A 22,412-nucleotide genomic window follows, 5' to 3' on the forward strand; every position below is an offset into this window, starting at 1 on the left:
AAACTGCTTTGGAAAGATGAATATCTTCTTTTTTATTCTTTCTTCTTTCTTTCTGTAAAGTTGCTTTTGTTGTGTTATTGTTTATGTATTTGAGCCTGGAAAGAAGCAATAAAAAACATTATATGAAAAAAAATAATAAACTAGCAAATGTAAATTTTATCCTGTGAAGCTGGGTTTTTTATGGGGGGAGGTGTTTTTAAAATATTGTATTTCCACTGAGTGTTTGAATAAACATAACATGCTTTACTGCCATTTTGGAAACTGTACAAAAAAGCATTCACATTGGGTGCCTTGGAAAGGACATTAATTTCTCTTATTTATTAACCACCTTCCACATGTGTGTCTCAAGGCGAAGTACCTGTCTTTAATCCTCTCAGGAAAAGTTTCTAATTTGAAGTATGCCAAAGGGTGGGCCAACAAGTTATAAATTCATTCTCTAACTCCTGAATTGTGGATTCAAACATACAAGAGCAGTTTTCAAAAGGACCAGGACTGTGCTGCGTTTACTATGATAACAAAGTAACAACCATCATATGAACACAATAATTGGCACGTGGATTACTACAATTTGACAAACATTGCAGGCAGCTGTGTTGGTACAATAGTGGGGGAAACTGGAAAACAGTAGCATAAAAGCTTTATTAGGACCAACTGAAACATCACAAAGTAATAAGCAAAATTTCAAATTTCACCGGAATTCTAAGCACCCTCACTTTTCTTCCTTTCTTTGTTTCCCCCTTGCTTTGGGAGACTGCTTTCCATACAGAAGGTCCCTGGTTCATTATCACTTTGGGGGAAGCCATGGTTGCTGTTGTATAAGAGTGCTTTAAATATATGGCGCAAATGTGGCCTTTGAGGTTACATGGCAAGGATCTGAGATGACTCACAATATTAGAGCCGATGATGCTCGGAATATGAATGTGGGAATTCTCCCTTAGGCTGAAAAAATTCACGGACAGACATTTTGAATATGCGTAAGACTTGCTGTTGGGTATTAGTGAGCAAGGCATTTCTACATCTATGTTCTGAAGCAAGACTGAGAGGACGAGCACGTATTTTTATGATGCGTGTTTAAAAGTTGATGTCATCTGTTTGAGTATAATAAATGGCTCGTTCATAAACAATCCAGTAATTGCTATATATGGTTCTTCCAATACGTTTCGGAGGCATAAACATTTCATTTTTGTCTTGTGACTTAGGAACACTTCTTCTGTGGAACCTCTGTTTCCAAAATAGTTTGAACACAGAAGTTCTTTTAACCTGCTTTGTGTTTCTACTTAAAAAAGAAAGAACAAGAAAATACTTCTTTCTCATGATGCCAGCAATTTGCAAACTGGGTCATATCCAACTAAGTTTCAACTCAGAGTAGACCAATTCAAATTAACAAGTCTAAGTTAGTCATAGGGGGACGCGGATGGCGCTGTGGTCTAAACCACTGAGCCTAGGGCTTACCGATCAGAAAGTCGGCTGTTTGAATCCCCGCGACAGAGTGAGCTCCCGTTGCTCGGTCCCAGCTCCTGCCAACCTAGCAGTTTGAAAGCACGTCAAAGTGCAAGTAGATAAATAGGTACCGCTCCGGCGGGAAGGTAAACGGCATTTCCGTGTGCTGCTCTGGTTTCGCCAGAAGCGGCTTAGTCATGCTGGCCACATGACCCGGAAAAACCGTCTGCTGACAAACGTTGGCTCCCTTGGCCAGTAAAACAAGATGAGTGCCACAACCCCAGAGTCATTCACAACTGGACTTAACTGTCAGGGGTCCTTTACCTTTTTTAAAGTTAATCGTGCCCTGTAATTTCAATGGATTTACTCTGAGTAAAACCTAGTTGGCTACCACCCCATCGCCTAACCCTCTGTATCTTCCTGAAAGATCACACTGCAACGTTGTCTCTTAACCAAACAACGCTAAAACCATAGCCATGTTGGCCCATAAGATACAATCCAAAAGCAGGGCAACATCTTTATTATGCCAAGCAAACTAGTGCACAGTTTGCAGAGGTAGCCATCCCTTGGCTAGGCTGGCTGAGTTGCAGGCAGCCCTGGCTCCTGTAAAGGTGGATTGGGCCTTCTTAAAGGAATAGCTAATGGAGAGGCCATTCTTCCCAAGGCATCCCCTGCAGACCATCACGCTTGGTTTTTAATGTTTTGTTTTTGCAGGGTAAATCACTTTGGGTGGGGGGCAACAAAAGTGTGGTGCAGTGGTTAGAGTGTCAAACTAGGACCAGGAAGGTCAGAATTTGCCTCCCCACTTGGTCAGGAAGCTCACCGGGTGACCTTGGGCCAGTCACTGCCTCTCAGCCTAAGCTACCTCACCAGGTTGTTAATAATAATAATAATAATTTAATATTTATACCCCACCCATCTGGCTGAGTTTCCCCAGCCACTCTGGGCGGCTCCCAATCAGTGTTAAAAACAGTACAGCGTTACATATTAAAAACTTCCCTGAACAGGGCTGCCTTAAGATGTCTTCTGAATGTCAGGTAATTATTTATCTCTTTGACATCTGATGGGAGGGCGTTCCACAGGGCGGGCGCCATTACCGAAAAGGCCCTCTGTAGGGTTCCCTGTAGCCTCAATTCTCGCAATGAGGGAACCGCCAGAAGGCCCTCGGCGCGGGATCTCAGTGTCCGGGCTGAACGATGGGGGTGGAGACGCTCCTTCAGGTATACAGGACCGAGGCCGTTTAGGGCTTTAAAGGTCAGCACCAACAGGTTGTTGTGGGCATTAAATGAGGAAGAGGAGACCCATGTGTGCCACTCTAAGCTCCTTGAAGAAAAATGTGGGAAATAAACACACACATACAATTCTAACCAAATAATGGGGATAGGAGATGCTGCCACACCAACCTCTGTCTACCCTTACCCAGTCCCCACCTGCCTGCCTTCTTAGTTACAACCAGCCCAGTGGGTGGCCCTGGATATCAGCTCCCCCCCCCCCTCTACTTAGTCTCAGTGTTGCCCCTTGCAAAACTCAGCAGGTAGGAAGATGTGTACAAACCTATAGTTGGCCCTGTCTGTAACTGGCTCTGTCGCCACCTACTGTTGGTCTTCCTGCCTTCTGCCCTACCCATCCCAACGGGCACCAGCCACCACTGCTCCCAGGCAAGCGTGCATAGAGTTGCAGTCAGCTGGGTTTTTTTAAAAAAAATATATGTATATATAAATATGAGTTAAGGGTAGCTTTGCTAAAAGTTCTGTGTGAATTAGGGATATTGCCAAGCCAGCAAAAAGAGAGAAAGCGAGAAAGCAAAGTATAGCACCCACGCCACATAGCATCTTCTGCCAACTGTGCAGAATGAGGGTGAAATTCCATCTAGGTAGCGATATCGCCGACCACTCAAGTGAAGCTCAAGCCGTTTAATGTCACCAGAGCCCTCAGATGGAATTACATCCCCCGCCGTCCCCCTCCTCCATATGCATCATGCTAAGAGGTTTCAAGCGTTGCCTTTAGCTGTAACGTTGAGACAGGCTTTCTGAAATATCTAGTGCAAATTCTGAAAAGCCTTCCAAGATAAGCAGCTGCGCCATTCTGACACATGAGACAAATGTAGTTGAGCGGATTTTCCTCACATAAGCATTGTCAGACCCTCAACAGTCTAATGTACGCCCATAGATTTTAAACACTTGTAACTCCAGCCACTAAGTCTGCTTGAAGGAGATTTAAAGGCCATGATCCTCAAGGCAGATTTCCAAACAGCAGTCCTGGAAAAGTTGAAAAGGGGCACTGCAAAAAAGGGTACTGCAGAGTCAGTGATTTTTCTTCAGATTGCATTATACACACACACACACACACACACACACACACACACACACACTTATTTGACACCTTCAATCAAAAAGATTTAAAGGCAATGTGAATAAAACCATTCACACAACATATGAATGCAGTACTAAAAGCAACAAATAAGCATAACAGCACACAGTATAAATGTATGGTAGAGCAAAATCTACAACTTAAGAGTGGAGTAAAGTAAAATTCCAGCTAAGGTCAAAGCACATTTCATGCGCTTGGTCTTCTCCCAAATAAGTCTGAGAACTGTAGTTTGTTAAGGGTGCTGACCTCATACAGCTACAGTTCCCAGTGCCCTGTTACAAACTACAATTCCCAGGATCCATGACTGTTAAAAGTGGTTTAAGAGTCCTTTAAATATACAGTGTGGATGTGATTAAAGAATCAGCCTAGCATCCTTAGCCTCTAACCATTAAGGGCTTTAACCAGTCTTTCTGGCCACAATTAATAGTTTTCTGTTCGAATCCAGATTCCTTCACAACAACCAAATAGCAATCCTAATAATCTAAGAACTGTGAGTTAACCTGACATGCCTGCCCACAATATACCAGCTGGGTCATCTGTAATCTAAACAAGGAGGGGGTAAAATCCATATATTTTGTGAACATTTCCTTCCTTGGTCCTGGAGAAGTCTTACCCCACATGGCTTACAAGTTTAGTTTTGTAACGGTTTCCATCTAGGAGGTGCAAGGATGGGAAACCTTAGGCCCAGGGGTCAAATGCGGCTCCCAGGCCTCTCTATATGGCCCTTCAGACCCTCCCCAAGCTACACCCTCTCATTCTCAGGACACACCCTATCGTGAGTCTTGCTTCACACCCTCTCTTATTGTTCTTGCCTGGCTGGACTATGTCCCTGAACTCTTAATTCTTGACTGTTCCTTGCCTGGATGCAGGCAGCCTAGAGAGGGGTGTATATAGAAACTAGCCTATGGTACAAAGCTGAATTCATTCCTCCCCTCCCTCTTGGTATGTGGGAGCTGAAAGCATTTCCCCACCCCTTGCTCTAAATCTCACATACATGTACTGATGGTAATGGGCCAACTTTGATGATGTTAAAAGGTTAAAAGCAGAGTTATGGATTATGCCCTGAGAGCGCACAACCTTCCAGTTCCACAAGTCTATGAACTGTAAAGGGACCGTAGCCAGGACAACAAATTGTGAAACAACAGGGCAGACTATGCCGTTTTGGAGGACAGCAGCATAATTTCCAGGCTAATTAAATCACAGAATCATTTTGTTCTCCAAAATATTTTTCTCACATATAAACTTGTATGTTGTTCGGGTGTTTTGAATTCTCAGCCTCTTGTCACCATCTGTAACTCAAATCCCTGTGTCTTAAAGAAATGGCAGGCATCTGTTGAAAATATTCATCTCTTCTGTGGCATGGGAGGTTCATAATCCAAGCTTATCTAATAAAAACTGGGCTATATTTCAAAGCAACCAGGGAGAGATTGTCATTATTAGAGTTGCTTCCCGCACCCCCCAAAAAAAATCTGCAATGGACATCATCCTGCGTGTGATGTTGTCCATCTACAACAGATTGAAAAGTCAAATGATGCTTCAGTGGGAATACCACCATGTTGTATCAAGTGAAGAGGTCATCTTTAGACTTTTATACAGTTTGACAACTTGCTTCATGGCATTGGATCACTGGTAGCTGGTGGATGCTCCTCAAACCGGGGTGCTGCGGCTGCTTTATTTCTTCACATAAAAATTGTCATTTAAGAATATAATGTGAACAACTTAACATGTGTTTTATCTGAGTTTTGCCAGTGAATGTCGAGGGCTAACCTTGATGTGGACTGCAAGTAAATTCTGTTGCTTTGCTGGAGTGGAAACCAATGCTGGTTATTTGATTGCTCAACCTGCATAGTTTGTAAATAAACTAATACCGCAACACTCAATTTTATATCTAGTCCTTTCTCTTCAGCTGAAAAAGACAGCTGTTAGAATCATCACTTGAGGAGATGGGAAGCACAAAACAATACCTTTAATTTTCAAGAGGCATGCGTGCGCAGGTGATTGTAAAATTCCAGACATCCTCCTGATTCCCTGCTTGCAAATGATGAGTATAGTCAGTTTATCAAAAGGCATTCTTTGGCACCTGCAGCCCATCAAAGCAAAACTCTGGTTTGGTTGTCATTCAGTTTGGCAGTAAAGATATAAATTATTTGAATCACATGTCCTTACATAATTAGAAAGTCACAGTGAGCTCTCTTATTAATTTCTGCTACCATTTTTCAAATATGACAGCTCCTGTATCTTTCCACTAACATAAGAAAAGCTCTTCTAGATCAGGCCAAAAGTGCAACTAGTCCACTATCCTTTTTCTAACAATGGCCAAAGATATGATTCTAGGAAGTCCACAAGAAGACACAAAGGCAACATCCTTCCCTTTGATTTTTTAAGAAAATAAATCATATGAGAAAAGGTGGAAGAACTAGGAATAATCAGCCCAAATAACAGAAGACTCAAGGTACGTTCACATTACTACTTATTCTACATCCACTGCTAGTTTTTAAAGCCACGTTCCCATGGAGTTAGCCGCAATCCATAATGATCCCGTAGTTTCTTGACACATACTGCTATTTGATGTGCTTTCCTCAAATCAGTTTCAATCCAGCTAGAGTACAGTGGTACCTTGGTTTACGAACTTAATCCGTTCCAGAAGTCCATTCTTAAACCAAAGCATTCTTAAACCAAGGCATGCTTTCCCATAGCAGCGGGGGACTCAATTTACAAATGGAACACACTCAACAGGAAGCGGAACATGTTCTTATTCCAAGGCAAAGTTCACAAACCAAAGCACCTACTTCTGGGTTTGCAGCATTCTTAATCCAAGTTGTTCATAAACTAAGCTGTTCTTAAACCAAGGCACCACTGTAATGTGAATGTTTGAGACCACCATTGTGCACAGATGGTAGCTTCATGAATAGCAGTGTGTGTTTGTGTGTGTTTCAGGTGTGGGGAAACCAAAAAGGGCATTAACGCTTGGTGAAGACATCCCTGCTCCCTCTGATGTGAACAACACCATCCCAATTCAGTTTGAAATACAGCGGGGGGGGGGGATGACCTTACTGTATTTGCTGGACTTAGGCTTGCAGTCCTTGGTTCAGGCTCACGGGCATCTGACATCTCAGTTCCGGAAGGCTATGGCAGCTTGGCTTTGGGGATCTGCAGTAAGTGCCAATGCCTCAATGGTCATGGCAAGTACTTTGTTATCTCTTCAATGTAGGCTCCATTTAGCTGTCATGGTTCACAGCTGCTGCCAGATGAGGGATGGGGAACCCATGGCTTTCCATAAGTTGTTGGACCACAACTCCCACCTCCCACTGGCCACTGTTTATATGAGCCTTGAGAAATGAAGACTTGAAATCCAGAGCAAAAACTGTTTTTCAGTCTTTATTTGCAGGGCTTGTACAAAGCACAGTTAGCCGAAATGACATGGCTTGCTGAAAATAATAAGTGATTAATTAAGTAAGGTCTGCTACCTGCTGAGTTTTGTCAATGAGCTTCCCATGCATATCCTTCCTCATTATTGTTGCACTAACCTTATCAGACTCGGCTAGTACTAGAATGCTACACTTTAAGTATTTGTAGTCTGGCACACCATGTTACTTGCTACTTAACTGGCTTGCACATATAACACTGTATATATTTCGCGTGCAGCTTTTCACCCCAAATCAGTTTATACAACTGTGAACAAAAACAAGCTACAATGTTCCCTGACTGAATCAGCCTTCAGTGTACAAAGAAAACAGCATGATGCCACCTCATATGGCCACGTTGTATTTTTCCCATGCAAAAAAACAATGTATTCATTAAGATTAATAATTGAAATTTGCTTTAGGATAAGCTGCATTGATTTTTACCTCCTGGTAGGAGGCCGGCCCTCACCCAAGTCTTCAAATATGTTCATGTCCATCTGGCATGTCCCTGGCTCATCCTTCCTGTTGCTTTGTCCATCTGTTTTAAAATCACTTCCAAAATACTGCCTGACTCCCCCCACCCCAAAATAGGTTCGACAAATCTTTGGTATAATCTGAAAATATCCAAGCCTGGCTCCAGGTTTGAGTATTCCTTTGGCAAAACGTCCTCTGGTGGGTCTCCCTAGCTGGTATATTTGGTTCTGGTGATAGCAGTGAGCAGCACCAGAGCTCTGATGGAGTCAACTTCAGTGCCCCTGATCTATTGTCACCATTGTGGAAAATCTGAAAGATGGCTCCAGCTACCCACCATACACAAAACATGATTAAAATGGAGGCAGATGCAACAGGAATATCAACTTAGTTTAAAGTAACTGTCCTGAAGCTCTACTGATTAGCCAAAGATGCAATCTATGGATGTACGTTATGCTCACATCTACAATATTTAACCAACCCTGACTTAAGAAAACAGAGTGCCTTATTGGGCTGTGCACACACATATATTTAAAGCACATGACTTCCCCCAAAGAGGCCTAGGAACTGTAGCTTCCCCTTCACAGAGGTACATTTCCCAGCACCCTTCCCTCTCTCTTTTGGGGAAGGCATGTGTTTTAAATGTATGCTGTGTACACAACCTGGGTGTGAATTACTGGTAAATTCCATCTCTGTAAGTTTTAGTCTGTGATAAATGCTTGGCGTCAGGGGGGGGGGGTTTCCCCCCAAAAAAACTCAACAATTAACTCCATAGACTTCAATGGGAGTTACTCCCAAGTAAATGTGTAAACATTTGCAGTCTAAATGTTACTTCCTAGGCTGCATACACTCTATACCTTTAAAGTACATCTGAGGCACATTTCTCCTCTCAAAAATTTATCCATTGTTTATTAAAGGTTGATGGGAACTGTAACTCTGTGAGGGGTAAACTACAGTGTTCAGGGTTCTTTGAGCAAAATAATGTGATTTTAAAGGTACAGTTTGCGTGCAGTCCTCATAGTTTTCCTTGGCCAGAGAGAGGTGGCCCTATGCCTCATCTCTTCATACATGTGGGCGGTGTTCCTGGAGCTGCTATGCTCCTGATGATGCACACTCCTCTTAATAGTGGCATTTACATTTTAACTGCCTAATTTTTGTGTGCTGTTGCTGCTTTTATAATAAAGAAATAGGAAAAAAAGGTTTTGCTCCCGGGACATTTATTCGTGCCTCGTGTTGTTGGTTTTGTTGTTGTTGTTGCCATTCTTTGCAGAAAGGGGGATTGCTAAATTTTCAGATTAAACGCACCCCACAATGCACAACCATGATGTAACTTCTGCTTATCTAAATCCCAAAGCAAGAACCACTCACTCTGCTTTGTGAACTGCAGCCTGAGTCTTCCTGAGTCATAATAGGATTTTATTTACTCATATTTGAATCGGTAACTCCTAAGCTATGTGTCAGCAGCAAGAGGAAGGGGGACATTTGAGAAAGAAAGAAAGAGTTTATGGTTTCTGTGGCCCTAAAGCACCCATTTACTGAAGAAGGTTACCCATTCTTCCTCTGCATTATCCACTCCTCTGGCCTTGCCTACTTCTAACCAACCTGTATTCAAAGCAAGTCATTCTGTCACATCTCTCTGTCACAACTAGATCATTCAGTCACTTGGGCTGTGGAACCACTGCAGCAAAGGGACATTACTGGTGCTGCAGTGGCACAGCAGCCAAGGGATGAGGAGGGACGGTAGTTCAGTGATAAAGCACATGTTTTGCATGTAAACGGTCCCAGGTGCAGTTTCCAGCAACTCCAGACAGGGCTAGAAAAAGACTCCTGTCTGAAACCCTGGAGAGCTGCAGCTGGTCAGTGCATACAAACTGAACAAGGCGATCTGATTCTGTATAAGGAAAATCCCCATGTTGGCCCTACCGTTAGGCGAAGTGAGGCAGCTGCCATAGGTAACTTATTAGACTGTCCTGAAACCACAGCACAATTTTAGTGGTTTAATTTACTTATGTTGTTTCCCTTTTTTCAGCCAAGGAATGGAAAGAGGTGATGGTGAGATTTTCTGCCTCAGATGCAAAAAATAACTTGACTGTCTTGCAAGGGAGCATTTGTTGTTCTGCCTCAACCAGCAGAGACTCTCAAGTAGCACTTTAAGAACAGGTAGGAGCAGGAGCAGCTCTACCATTAGGTACTGAGACAGCCGCTTCAGGCAGCAGATGCTGGGGAGGCAGGGAGTGGCAGGGATGTGTTGGTGGGCAGAGGTTGTGCGTCACTTGACCTGCCCTGCAAACTAGCCTGCTGCCCTCAGGTGTGGTAGAAGACTGTCTCATTACCAGAGTTGAAGCAAAATTCAACCAGTAAGCTTCTGTAAATGGAATTGGGTGGGGAGGGATCTCATCCTTTGTCTCGTGCAGTATAAATGTCCTGAAATTGACCCCCACCCAACTGATGGGAGGATGTCCATTGCATCTCTGCATGAGTCACAGGGTTGGGACTTGCCATGACTTTTTTCAGATTCTAATTATAAATCCAAGTATAAATCACAACTAAAGTGTACTTCAGTTGCCAGAGGTTTGGAGAATGCTGCCTAATATTATGAAGTTGACCCAGTGATGTACCCAAGTACGAGAGGGCAAGTGTGTATCTGAGCAGAGCAATCCTATCTGTGAATTAGGCCTATTGGGCAAGATAGGAAATTCCTTTGCGCACTGGTGAGAAAAAGTATGTTGCAATGTAACTGAGATCTCTCTGCACCAGTAGAGGCTAAAACCAGTGAAAGGCAGGGTGAGTGGTAATGGAATATGTAGCCTTGAGGAGGGAAGAATGGAATTTGTAGAACCTTCTCCCCATGGAGGCTTGCCTGACACCTTCATTTCATATCTTTAGGCACCTGCCAAAAAATGTTCCTTTTCTCTCAGGCCTTTGGCTGCGTAAACAATCTATTACCTTTTAATAGAATCATAGAATTGTAGAGTTGGAACACCATGAGGGTGATTTAGTCCAAACCCCTGTGTGTCTGTCGGGGGTGGGTATGGTTTTATTTTGTTATTAAGTTGTGTATTTTATGCTATTGTACTGTAAACCGCCCTGTGATCTTCAGATGAAGGGTGGCATATGAATTTTATAAATAATAACAATAAGAGTGAAATTTAGTTGGAATCTTATGCTTGTACCAGTCCCAAGGTGCAGCAATAAAATATTCTGGAAGCATTCACCAGCGACCTCCCTGCTCCATTTCAGAAAATGTCTTCTCTTCAATATAAAAACAACTTTTTCCCCTTTTTTGTTACATAGGCAGTTAACATTTAAAGGTTAAGAGAAATGCTCTCCTAGCAAGCATTATATTGGAAACTCAAGTCTTATCAGGGCCTTTGGGATTGTACTCTGTGCTCTAAAGGTGCCTATTTTAAAAGCCGTACTAATGCACACACACCCGATCACGAAAGGCAATGTTGATTTAGCAGCTCTGTTGATTCCAGTGGGAACTTACATGGAAGTAGCCTAGAATATTTAGGACTGCTGTCTATAACCAAAGCTTTTTCTGAACCAAGACTACGTAACCTCTGGCCATTACACTTGTGGCAGCAGCTGGTTGGTGGTAGTGGACCCTCACCAGGCAGGCCTGCAGCAAACTACGTATATTCCAATATTTATTTATTTGTTGGTTAGTTGCAGACTGGCCCTTCGCCTCAGGCAGCAGCAACACTCTTGCATCCTGGTATTTATTAACCGAACAGGTGGCAGATCCTTGACTGGACCTGACTGGGGGGCGGCACCCATCCTTCATCGACAACGTTGCATTTCAATTTCATATTTGGGTGTAGCGGTAGCATCTCAATTTTGCCTCAGGCAGCCATTGGCAACAATTGATTTCTCTCCCTGCTGCCTCTAGGCAGCAGGGAAAAGTGCACAGTTATACTACGGAACTCACTTCCACAGGATGGCCACCAACATGGATGGCTTTCAAGTCTGGCGGTTGTCTTTGCTCCACAGTTAGCAATACTTTATGTATGAGAGAGCGTGCAATGAGGACTTGGTGCATAAAATATGAATATGAATAAAGGGGCGCGGGTGGCGGCGCTGTGGGTTAAACCACAGAGCCTAGGGCTTGCCAATCGAAAGGTCGGCGGTTCGAATCCCCGCGACGGGGTGAGCTCCTGTTGCTCGGTCCTTGCTCCTGCCAATCTAGCAGTTCGAAAGCACCGTCAAAGTGCAAGTAGATAAATAGGTACCACTCCGGCGGGAAGGTGAACGGCGTTTCTGTGCGCTGCTCTGGTTCGCCAGAAGCGGCTTCGTCATGCTGTACGCCGGCTCCCCCGGCCAATAAAGCGAGATGAGCGCCACAACCCCAGAGTCAGCCACGACTGGACCTAATGGTCAGGGGTCCCTTTAGCTAAGTTGGTTAGAGCAGAGCGCGGTGCTGATAATGCCAAAATTGCAGGTTCAATCCCTGCATGGGGGAGCTGCACATTCGTGCACTGCAGGGAGTTGGACTGCATGACCCTCTGGGTCGCTTCCAGCTCTGCAGTTCTCTGATCCTTCGTGTCGTCTAAAAAGTGGGGGACGGACGGACGGACTCGCAGCTGGTGGTCAATTTCAACCTTGGAGGAGTGGCTCCCTAGTCTTATTATTATTTATCCCATTTTTATACCCAACCTTTTATTTCGGTATTTGTTGCTTTTCCGTGCTGAACCCTTGCCCTGAGTCGAGATTATTTCCCTCCCCGTCCCCTCAGCATACAAGGTCGGTGTTTCACTGTGTGGGGCGGCGGCGGTTGCACTTTTAGGGGGCAGAGCAATCCCCACCCCCTCGGCCTCCGCCTTGACTCGAGATTTTCCCCTCGTCGTCAAAACTGTGTATTTTATTTGGATGTTAATCGCGCGAGTCCGCGAAGGGGCACGAAAACAGCCCGAAAGCTCAGCCCCTGAGGAGACTGAGAAGAGATGAGGCCCGCCTTTTCGATTTACCTCAGGCCGAGCAAGCCACGCCCATCGTCAGCGAAGCCAGCTGGGGGCGGGGCAAGGGGCGGAACCGGAAGCTGGAGGCCGCCGGCGCGCGGAAGAAGAAACAGGAGCTCTTCTTGCTGCAGCTTCAGGTGAGGGGCTGCGGGTTCTCCTTCACCTCAGGGTCGGGCTGAGTGCGGCGCATCCCCTTTTCGGCTGTGTGCTCCTCAAGGTTTCATTTGAGCCCATGTATTGCCACAGCGGGCCAGCCCCTCAGTCGTGGGAAGGGGGACGAGAGCGCCTCTGGGCATGTCGAGAGGGCCTGTGCAGCACAGGCACGCGGTACTTTGCGGAGGGAGGGGGCGGGTGGGTAGAGACTGGGGGGGGGGACGAGGGGCTCTAGGAGGGTCGTCGCCATCTCTTCTCTCTGCTTACCCCGCCCCCCAAACACACACACTGTGTCTCAGGACCTTTGAGGTTTTTGGGCTGAGGTTCGACGGCCACCTGCTGTGTATGATTTAGCTGAGAATCCTGCGTTGCAGGGAGTTGGGCTAGGTGTTCCTAGGGGGTCCCTTCCAACTGTACAGTGGTACCTCGGGTTACAGACGCTTCGGGTTACAGACGCTTCAGGTTACAGACTCCGCTAACCCAGAAATAGTACCTTGGGATAAGAACTTTGCTTCAGGATGAGAACAGAAATCGTGCTCCGGCGGCAGCAGGAGGCCCCATTAGCTAAAGTGGTGCTTCAGGTTAAGAACAGTTTCAGCTTAAGAACGGACCTCCAGAACGAATTATGTACTTAACCCGAGGTACCACTGTACATGTTTTACGATTCTGTGATCGCAACGAAACTGTCCTATATTGTATCAGACCATTTGGCCTGCCTAGGCCTGTGTTGTTTGACTCCCAGCTGTACTCTATAAGCCTTAGGTCTCAGAATCAAGGCAAAGTCTTTTTAACCGGCGAGATTCTAGAGATTAACTTCAGACTTCAAAACTCAGTACAGTGCTCCCTCAGGTTGAGAACTTAATTCGTTCTGGAGGTCCGTTCTTAACCTGAAACTGTTCTTAACCTGAGGTATCACTTTAGCTAATGGGGCCTCCCACTGCCGCCGCACGATTTCTTCTCTCATCCTGAAGCAAAGTTCTTAACCCGAGGTCCTATTTCTGGGTTAGCGGATTCTGTAACCTGAAGCATCTGTAACCTGAAGCCCCACTGTACTGTTGTTATTTCTTACTTTTATATCCCAACTTTTTCTCCAGTGCGCTCGGGTTGCAGGTGTACATGGTTCTCTCTCTCATTTATCCCCCACAGCAACCCTTTGAGGTAGGTTCTCCCACACAGTTCCATAGTTCAGTGTTCAGCCATCTCAGAAGCAGGTGGCTGAGCACTAATTATGGAGGAGTCTTGGAAGAGAGGGCTGTCGAAGGCTACTAGCCATGATTGCTCTGCTCTGCTTCTAGCTAGAGGCACAAATGGCATCTGAATACCAATTTCTGGAAACCACCAGAGAGGAGTGTGCTATTGTACCCAAATTCTTCTTGCTGGTTTCTCACAGGCATTTGGTTGTTCACTTTAAAAACAAGATGCTGGAGTAGATGGACCATTGGCCTGATCCAGCAGGCTCTCAGTATTTATTTAGTATATTTGTATCTTACTTCTTGTCTAAAGTTTCCAAAGCAGCTAACAGCATTGAACACTGTTCAAGTGTTCCAGAAGAACACTGTTGGAACAGAATGTGAGACTTGATGGACTTTTGACCTGATGCAGCAGTGTTCTTTTTCTGTTATTATATTCACTCTCATTCACATCCACCATTGTTTAAGAAAAGTGAGTATGGATCTCTCCCTCCCTCTTCCCACACCACTGTTAACTCATCTTCATTTATTTGAGTTGAAGCAGGTTTTCTGATCCATCTGAGTTAAGTGCAACTGCGGAACCATATATTGCAGTTCACTGTTCAGATCAATTAAGGCAGAGATGTGTAGTAAAAGATTAGAATCCACATGTTATCTACAATCATGCATTGAGAAGATGGTGAAAAGGCCACTTTCTTCCCACGCTTCTAAGAGTTCTGGCAATACCTCGAGAAGATTAAAGCACGTTGGGGCAACTAATCCCAGTAATGAGGGGAACGTACTCTGAATATATTTAGAGTAATTTCCCTGGAAACAGCTGGGATTTTTCATTAGGTGGAGGATGAAAAAAATCACATATGTACTGAAGCAACCTGCACCATGTGCCTGCATAATACAGAACCCACAGAATACAAATGCCCAGTTAACAAAATGTACAGGGATAGTATTCCCCATTGTATAATTACTTTGAGTGTGTGTGTGTGTTGGAGGGGGGCACTAAGAATCTTAATCCAAATTACGGAGAGACTGACATTTTAAATTAACTATTTGTGATAATAGCTATATAAAGGATAAATAGCAGACTTATTGAGTTTTACTCAGACCAATGGCCATGACGAAAGCCCATTAATTTCAATAGCTCTAATTAGTGTAAAAATTTAGTTGAATACCACCCATTGTTTGAAACAGAAAATTTAAGCTTAATGTTATATTTTTCATTCAGTTCTGTAATCCACTTTGTTGACAGTTTCAACCCAAAGATTTACACAAGTATTTGATTTCCAAAGGTGGTCAAAGTATTTTTTTTCCATATTTGCAGAGATTATAGAATGGCTTCCGCAATTGACATCCTTCAGAATTATAATAGCCTGTTTGCTCATCGATATACTTCTGAAGACGAGGAGTATCAGAAATATGTCCAACGCCCTGCAGACCCACCTCCCATCGTTGAAGACTGGGCAAACAGGTCTGTTGAAAACATTCCCTTACCAACACTTTGCTTTTTTGGTGGTTGTAGGAGTATGCTATGCAATAAGGAAGCACCATAAACCAAAGCAAAATGGCAAAAACCTAAATATAATTAGGCCATTAATCTATTCATTTAATTTTAATCCTGTGTCTACAGTTCTTTGGTGTCTCTCTTTTAAATGCAGACATATTAATGATTAAGAACAGAACACGCAAGTCACAGGCAAAGCAACACACAACCTATTCAAATCTGTAGAAGAGGGTTTTGAGATATTAGCACAGTGGGAAACCGTAAAAGTTTTCTGCCCAGTTTGTGTTCTGTCCAGTGCTAGTGCTACTCAGAGTAGACCCATTTAAATTAATGGACTAAAGGAGCCTTGAGTCACTTCTACAACATACATTTAAAGTACTCTTATACTGTAGCACTTTAACTGCCATGGCTTCCCCCAAGGAATGCTGGGTTGTTCAGGGTGCTGGGAATTGTAGCTCTGTGAGGTGTCTCCTAATCACTCTCAAAGGCAATTAGTGGTCCATGTTGAATATCTCCGTGCATGATTAGTGTTATAGCCTGCAACAAACAAACCAGCCAGCGGAGCTATAGGCCTCCTAAGTGCTCCCCTGGTTAACATCAACAGAGTGTGTGTTTCTTGTAATGGGAGGGACGTATCTTCTCAAAAGAGTTTAATGCACTGTGGATTCAATCTGTTTAACACAACCTCTTTGATTCCACAAAACCTTTCTAACACAGGGAAATATTGAGTATTCTAATAGCTGTCCTGAGAATACATGCATTTCCTCTTTTATTTAGAAAATTTAGAAACGGCTTAATTAAAAAAAAGATCTCCCAGGAGGTTGAATGATGATAAACAAATAAATATGCATATATACTTGAGGCGCAAATGCTTCATTTTTAGTTGTTCCAGAAATTACCTAGATATGATAACATTCCCTGGAGTTTGGAATAACTTCGGGTTCCATGAAAAAGCAGGATATAAATGTGAGGAAATTAAAATAAATCAACAAACCTCAAGATCATACAGAGAAAATCTGAACAATGTGTGAACTAAATCAAGCTTAATGCAAGATATCCAGGAGTGATTAGTAGCTTGCCAGGGGTTTAATAAACCTTCCAAGAGAGAGATGGAACTGTTCACCCTGGAAAGTGATGCCTTACTGAAATCATGTTCAGTCATTGTGAGCGCTGTTGTCTTGTCTTCAGCCATAGGGAGGTTGCCAAGCATCAGACAGGCCACAGTATGTAGTTGATGAGCTATATTCAACTTGATAGGCCAAAGGTTGAGTAGCTTTGATTCAGAGTTTGTCAGTGTCTGATTTTCTACAAATAGCTTGTATACGTGGCTCGCCCACAATTGTGGAAATTCTTGTATGTATTGCTGAAAGCTGCAGATGGTTAAGTGCATGACATTGTGATTACTGCCTCGATTATAAGAAGAGTTTGGATTTGATATCCTGCTTTATCACTACCCTAAGGAGTCTCAAAGCAGCTAACATTCTCCTTTCCGTTCCTCCCCCACAACAAACGCTCTGTGAGGTGAGTGGGGCTGAGAGACTTCAGAGAAGTGTGACTAGCCCAAGGTCACCCAGCAGCTGCATGTGGAGGAGCGGGGAATCGAACCTGGTTCACCAGATTACGAGTCCACCACTCTAACCACTACACCACACTGGCTCTCAAAGAAGAGCTGCTCTCAGTGTACCCTTGATGTATGAAACAAAACCCTTTCTCACTTGCAAATCCAGTTTGTAAACAACTTTAATCCTCAAACTTCCACAGATAATGTAATTTAGGAGAGACTTTTTTTTAAAACTTCCAGAGAACCCACCGTGCCTTCTGTATCTGAGATACTTCAGAATTATGAAAAGATGTTTGCAAACCGATTTTCTTCAGAAGATGAAGAATATCAGAAATACGTCCAACGTGCTGCAGATCTACCTCCTCTAGTAGAGGACTGGAGAAATAGATCAGGTGGCCACCAGCGATACAGAGACAGGTATTGCTCTTATTTATTGGCTCTATATAAATGTTACCCTGTCCACTGATTCTCTCAGCAGCCACTATTTTTACTGTAAGAAAGTAAAGCACAAGAGAATGACATCTAGCCTCCAATGCAAAACACAAAAGAGCAAGTTGGGGAAGGACAAAAGGAGAAATTGTGTGAACATCTACCCATCAAATATGGTGAAGAGATAAAATTCAGTTCATGTACAATGGTAAGCCACCCAAAGTGGCTGGGGCAACCCAGTCAGACGGGCGACACAACAACAACAACAATCAATAATAATACCACCTCCCAGGTCCCTCAAAGGAAGTGTGATTAGGCACTACCACAATAACAACTCAATTGGTAACATTCTTTTACATGAGCGTGACTTTGGATTTTTTACAGTGATTTGATTGCTATGAGGAGAGGTCATTTCACCACATCATTGGGCATGTTGGCTAAGAGGCCAGATTCATGTTATAAGTTGTTCGATACTTTTTTGAGCCACTGAGGAAGACTTGTAGGGTAGCAACAAGTTTAGGTTTTGGTATATGCTATAATTTGTCACACAAGGTTTTTGACCACATATACAGACAGATTGTGCTAAAGCGTTTATGTTTTTCCCTTCCTAAGATTTGAGTAGTAGCTGTTGCCATGGGACGATACCCAATGCTAGTCCTACTCGGAGTAGACATGTTGAAGTTAATCATCATTACTATCTTTGGTTCCTTATTTTCAAGGGGTCTGATTTTGAGAAGGTCTAGCATTGGGTGCCGCCCACTGTGTGGAATTCAGCATCACCCTCTTCCAATCATCCTTCTGTATAAGCATGCCAGGTTGCCAGATGCAACAATGCCCCTTCTCCCCCACTCCATGGGTTTTTCTAGAGATTCTCCTGACCTCCTCTCTTCGCTGAGCTAATGGTTAGGTGAACCTCACCCCTTGTTTTTACTTTTGCCCAGCATACTTTTACTGTAAGGCAGTTATGCTGGTGATAGGCCAGGATCCTACTTTATAATCTCTGCAAAACAAGACGGTTACCTTTTGGTTGGCGACTGAGGACCATATAGTAAAACGGTAAAGGACCCCTGGACAGTTAAGTCCAGTCAAAGGCAACTATGGGGTTGTGGCGCTCATCTCGCTTTCAGGCCGAGGGAGCTGGCGTTTCTCCACAGACAGCTTTCTGGGTCATGTCGCCAGCAGGACTAAATTGCTTCTTGCGCAACAGAACACCGTGACGGAAATCAGAGCGCATGGAGACGCCATTTATCTTCCTGCCTTTGATCGGACTTATCCATCCAGGGGTCCTTTACCTTACCTGGATCATATAGTATCCCTGATGGAGCCATCAGTTGCTGATGCTTTGGGTTAATTTTCTTTCTTTCTTTCTCTCTCCCCTCTCCCTTTTCTCCAAGCCAGTAGCCACAGGGGTGGGGAATCTAGGCACTCTGCTTAAGCAACAGTGCCAAGGGTTTTTAATTCTGTGTGGAGCTGAATCAAAGTGCTGCTTATGCCAAAAGGAATGAACTGAAACTCTTGAAACAGATTGCCCTTGGGACCAGTTGCTTCCTTGGGCATGAAGTGATTTTTCCCCCCATGGCAAAGAAAAGAGATCCAGGCTTCACCTCGTCAGTGAAATAGCCTTTCTTCTGTGACATAATTATTAGCAGAAAAATGACTTTACCAATCAGCAGGCTAAATATTTATATTTATTTTGGCCTTTTATTTTATAACATAAAATTCATTTGCATACTTAGATAACATATCTCGCTGTGCGTGGCCTGATCTACGTTTCTTATGATCCTTTGTGACAAATGTATACTTCAGCCCCACTACAAGACACTTGGGATTTTCTACCTACTGAAAATATTCTGAGTCATATACTCCAGGCTGTACATACTGTGCTTCCTTAGTTTTAACTTAATCTTGGCTGCTGACACTAGGGAAACAAGAAAGGACATTGTGCATTAGATTTACTTGGGGCTTCTTGTGCTGCATTTCATAGTACTTGGGCCATGCGAGTGAGACGGTTTAGCTGTTGCTTGGATGTAACATTCGGAAATAAGAAACTTTAGCCTAGGGCAGGGGTCTGCAACCTTTAAGACAAAAATAGCCACTTGGACCTGTTTCCGAAGAAAAAAAAACTGGGAGCGGCAAAACTCGTCATTATAAAAATAACTTTTTTGTCACTTTTTTATTATTTCTTTGTTTGACCCCTCAGAATTACTCCTCCTCATAGAAATAAACGTTAAATTAACAAGTTACCTTTTTTTTGTGTGGGTTCTTCACTCCCCTTCAAAACAGTGACCAGCGTACATGCCCCCTTTCAATGCAGTGACCAGCGTACATGCCCCTTACAATGTAGCGGGCAGGTGGGCGGGAAGGTGACGTCGGGACGGTGCGTGACTAACGCACGCACCGCCCCCATGCGACGTCATAGCCAGTACAGCGCCCGCCACAGTGGGGAGTGTCAGGGCGCACAATGCGCCTCCTCCCCTCGCTAGTATCCGCCCCGGAGCCACGGCAAAGGTGTAAAAGAGCCACATGCGGCTGGCCTAGGGCTATACTCAAGTCTAACTCATAGTAGACCCATTAGCATGAATGGACATGACCATTGTAAATCTAATACTTTCATTGGGTCTACTCTGTAAGCCAAAACCTGGAGAGCCAAAGGCTCCCCACCCCAGGTGCAAATACAAAATAATAATAATTATTATTTATTGCTTACACCCCACCCCTCTGGCTGGGCCTCCCCAGACACTCCAACAGAATATTCCAACAGAATATTAAAAACACAATAAACATCAAACATTAAAAACTTCCCTAAACAGGGCTGTTTCAAATACAAAATCTGCAAATCAGGTAGAGTGTAAATATGCACATTTGAGAAATGAGAAAACTGGTTCTTTGTTTACAAGGAAAAGTCTCTTTTAACTGTGCATTTGGCAGAAGGCAGTGATTCAGATTAGATATTAAATCTAACATGCTTGTGTCCAGATCTAAAAAAAAAAAAAATTAACCAAGTGTTTCTGTAAGAGAAACTTAGTCTTTATACTTCAATTTTCAAATTGGATTTTTTAAAAAAGTGCCTGTATCCAATGTTCTCTGTTCACTTAACACAAATACAAGTTTTAATATTACGCAACAGAGGAACCAGTGCAGTAGTTGCACTAACAGAAACCTGCTGTGCAACAGATTGCTGGTAACTTTGTCGCGCAAAAAGATTGAGCAATCTTCTTACGCATTCTCCCATGCAACAACTTCCTGCTGGCAGACGACATCTTGCCAGCAGAATCTGTATTGTGCTAACTGACTTGAACATACCGCCATGTTGGATACAACCCAATATATTTTATCCACCCTGCTGAGACAGTGTATGTCGATGCAGTTTGAAAATAAATATTGTTAAAATGCATACCATTTGCTTCCTTCTACAGATTCAGAGACAGCAGACAATTCAGAGGCAGAGGGGACAGATATGACCGGCAAGGAGGCTATAGATACGGTCAATGGCAAGAGAGAAGCTGGGGAAATAACTATCAGCAGCACAGACAAGAACAGTCTTCCTACTCCTATCACGGGCGACCGTCCCACTATGGCTATAGTTCTTATTCCCAGGGGTCACAGTATGGCCATTACTAGTATTGTCTCCATCCTGTCAGACATTTCTTTATTCCGTTTTACATTTTTTTTAAGGAAAAGTGGTGGTGTTGGTGCTTTAAAACAAATCTTGTTGATGTATTTTGGCAGTACTCACTTAACAAAGGAACCAGAGATAGGCTTGATGAATGAGTCATTTGCCTGTGCATGCAGCCCTTTCTGTTCCTTCGTGTGAGCTGCAATTAAAAGAGTAAGTCAAACCATAGTCACCCGAACTGGGGAAATGCAGTTACCACCTTCAAGACAAGACCTTAAACCACAATATGGAGCTGGTTTAAGAACCTGGCTAGCTCCAAAGCTGGTAACCGTAGTTTCCTGGTTTGGATGAAATAGGAAGCAGTTGGTTAATTAGAAAGTTTCTGGTTTAATTGCGGCTTCAGTGAAGGAGCTGAATGCGTGGACAAAACCTTATTCACAACTCCGCTTATTATGTCAAGATACCACCATCCCAATATGACCACCATGAAACTGATGTACAAATGCTAAAGGGTGAACTTGTTACCTTACATTCCCTTTCCCCTTCAACGTATTGCCTGTACAAATACGTAATAATTTGGGGGTGAGAAGGGATTGCTTTGCATCAGAAGAATTTGGCAGCGACCCTCAGCAAAAAGGGCTGTTCTTCCTGAAATTCTGACTCACACTATTTCATTGCGAATGGGTAGAAAAACAATTAACATTCGCAATGCATCATAGCAGAGAAATGTGCAGGTTGCAGGGAATGGGGCTGGCCGTTGATAATAAGCAGGTTTAGCAGTTTTCATTTTGATTACTCTGAAACTTTTTTTTAGCCCCTTTAGCGTTGTTGGTTTAATTTTCTTTTTAACTCACTAATAACTGATGAGCAAAGATGTCAAAATAAGCAGTAAATGTAAAAGATGCAGTACTTGGGTTTGCTTGCTTTTTAGAAACTCCCCCACAAGATTCATCATGATTAAATGGTGTCCTCTTGTATATGTTTTTCCTGCCATTCCTCTGATCATTTCTCATATTAAATTGACTGTTGTGATTGTACACTGTGGAATAAAATCCAGTGGCTTAATGAAAATTCTGGATGTGCATGTGAATGTCTCGTTTCAAGGGAAGGAGAGCACCTAGGGCAAATGTGGGAAACCTCTGGCGCTCCTGATGTTACCAAACTACAGCTTCTATAGCCATTGGTCATGCTAGCTGGGGGCTGAGGGGAGCTGTAGAGCAGCAATCTGTGGAGAGCCAAGCACAGGAAACTATGAGTAGTTATTGCATTTATATCCTACCTTTCCATTCAGGGAACTCAAAGTGGCCTACATAGTTCTCCCC

General features: G+C 43.5%; 1 protein-coding gene and 1 long non-coding RNA gene across 2 annotated transcripts in view; one reads left to right on the forward strand and one right to left on the reverse strand.

Moving 5' to 3' along the window:
* LOC310693718 overlaps positions 1-1,760 on the reverse strand; it is a 101,945-nt gene extending 100,185 nt beyond the window's left edge. Inside the window, exon 1 of the long non-coding RNA XR_014519360.1 lies at positions 1,526-1,760. This is a non-coding gene — a long non-coding RNA (uncharacterized lncRNA). The remainder of the gene's footprint in view (positions 1-1,525) is intronic.
* A 10,853-nt stretch (positions 1,761-12,613) lies between these two features.
* RAMAC (RNA guanine-7 methyltransferase activating subunit) lies at positions 12,614-22,161 on the forward strand. Its single transcript, XM_083476126.1, has 4 exons — positions 12,614-12,780; positions 15,305-15,451; positions 17,286-17,462; positions 20,891-22,161. The coding sequence occupies exons 1-4, from the start codon at positions 12,629-12,631 to the stop codon at positions 21,093-21,095; spliced, it is 681 nt and encodes a 226-aa protein (XP_083332252.1). The 5' UTR covers positions 12,614-12,628; the 3' UTR covers positions 21,096-22,161.
* The last annotated feature ends 251 nt before the right edge of the window (positions 22,162-22,412 follow it).

This window comes from Podarcis liolepis (assembly GCF_965112155.1).
Source record: "Podarcis liolepis genome assembly, chromosome: 14".
Lineage (NCBI taxonomy): Eukaryota > Metazoa > Chordata > Lepidosauria > Squamata > Lacertidae > Podarcis > Podarcis liolepis.

What these genes read in the sequence shown, in the direction of transcription:
- RAMAC (XM_083476126.1), top strand. Translation starts at nt 12,629, where the DNA reads ATGAGGCCCGCCTTTTCGATTTACCTCAGGCCGAGCAAGCCACGCCCA. An exon ending in GTTGAAGACTGGGCAAACAG is followed by an intron (nt 15,452 to 17,285) that starts GTCTGTTGAAAA and finishes TAAAACTTCCAG; the next exon opens with AGAACCCACCGTGCCTTCTG. An exon ending in CACCAGCGATACAGAGACAG is followed by an intron (nt 17,463 to 20,890) that starts GTATTGCTCTTA and finishes TTCCTTCTACAG; the next exon opens with ATTCAGAGACAGCAGACAAT.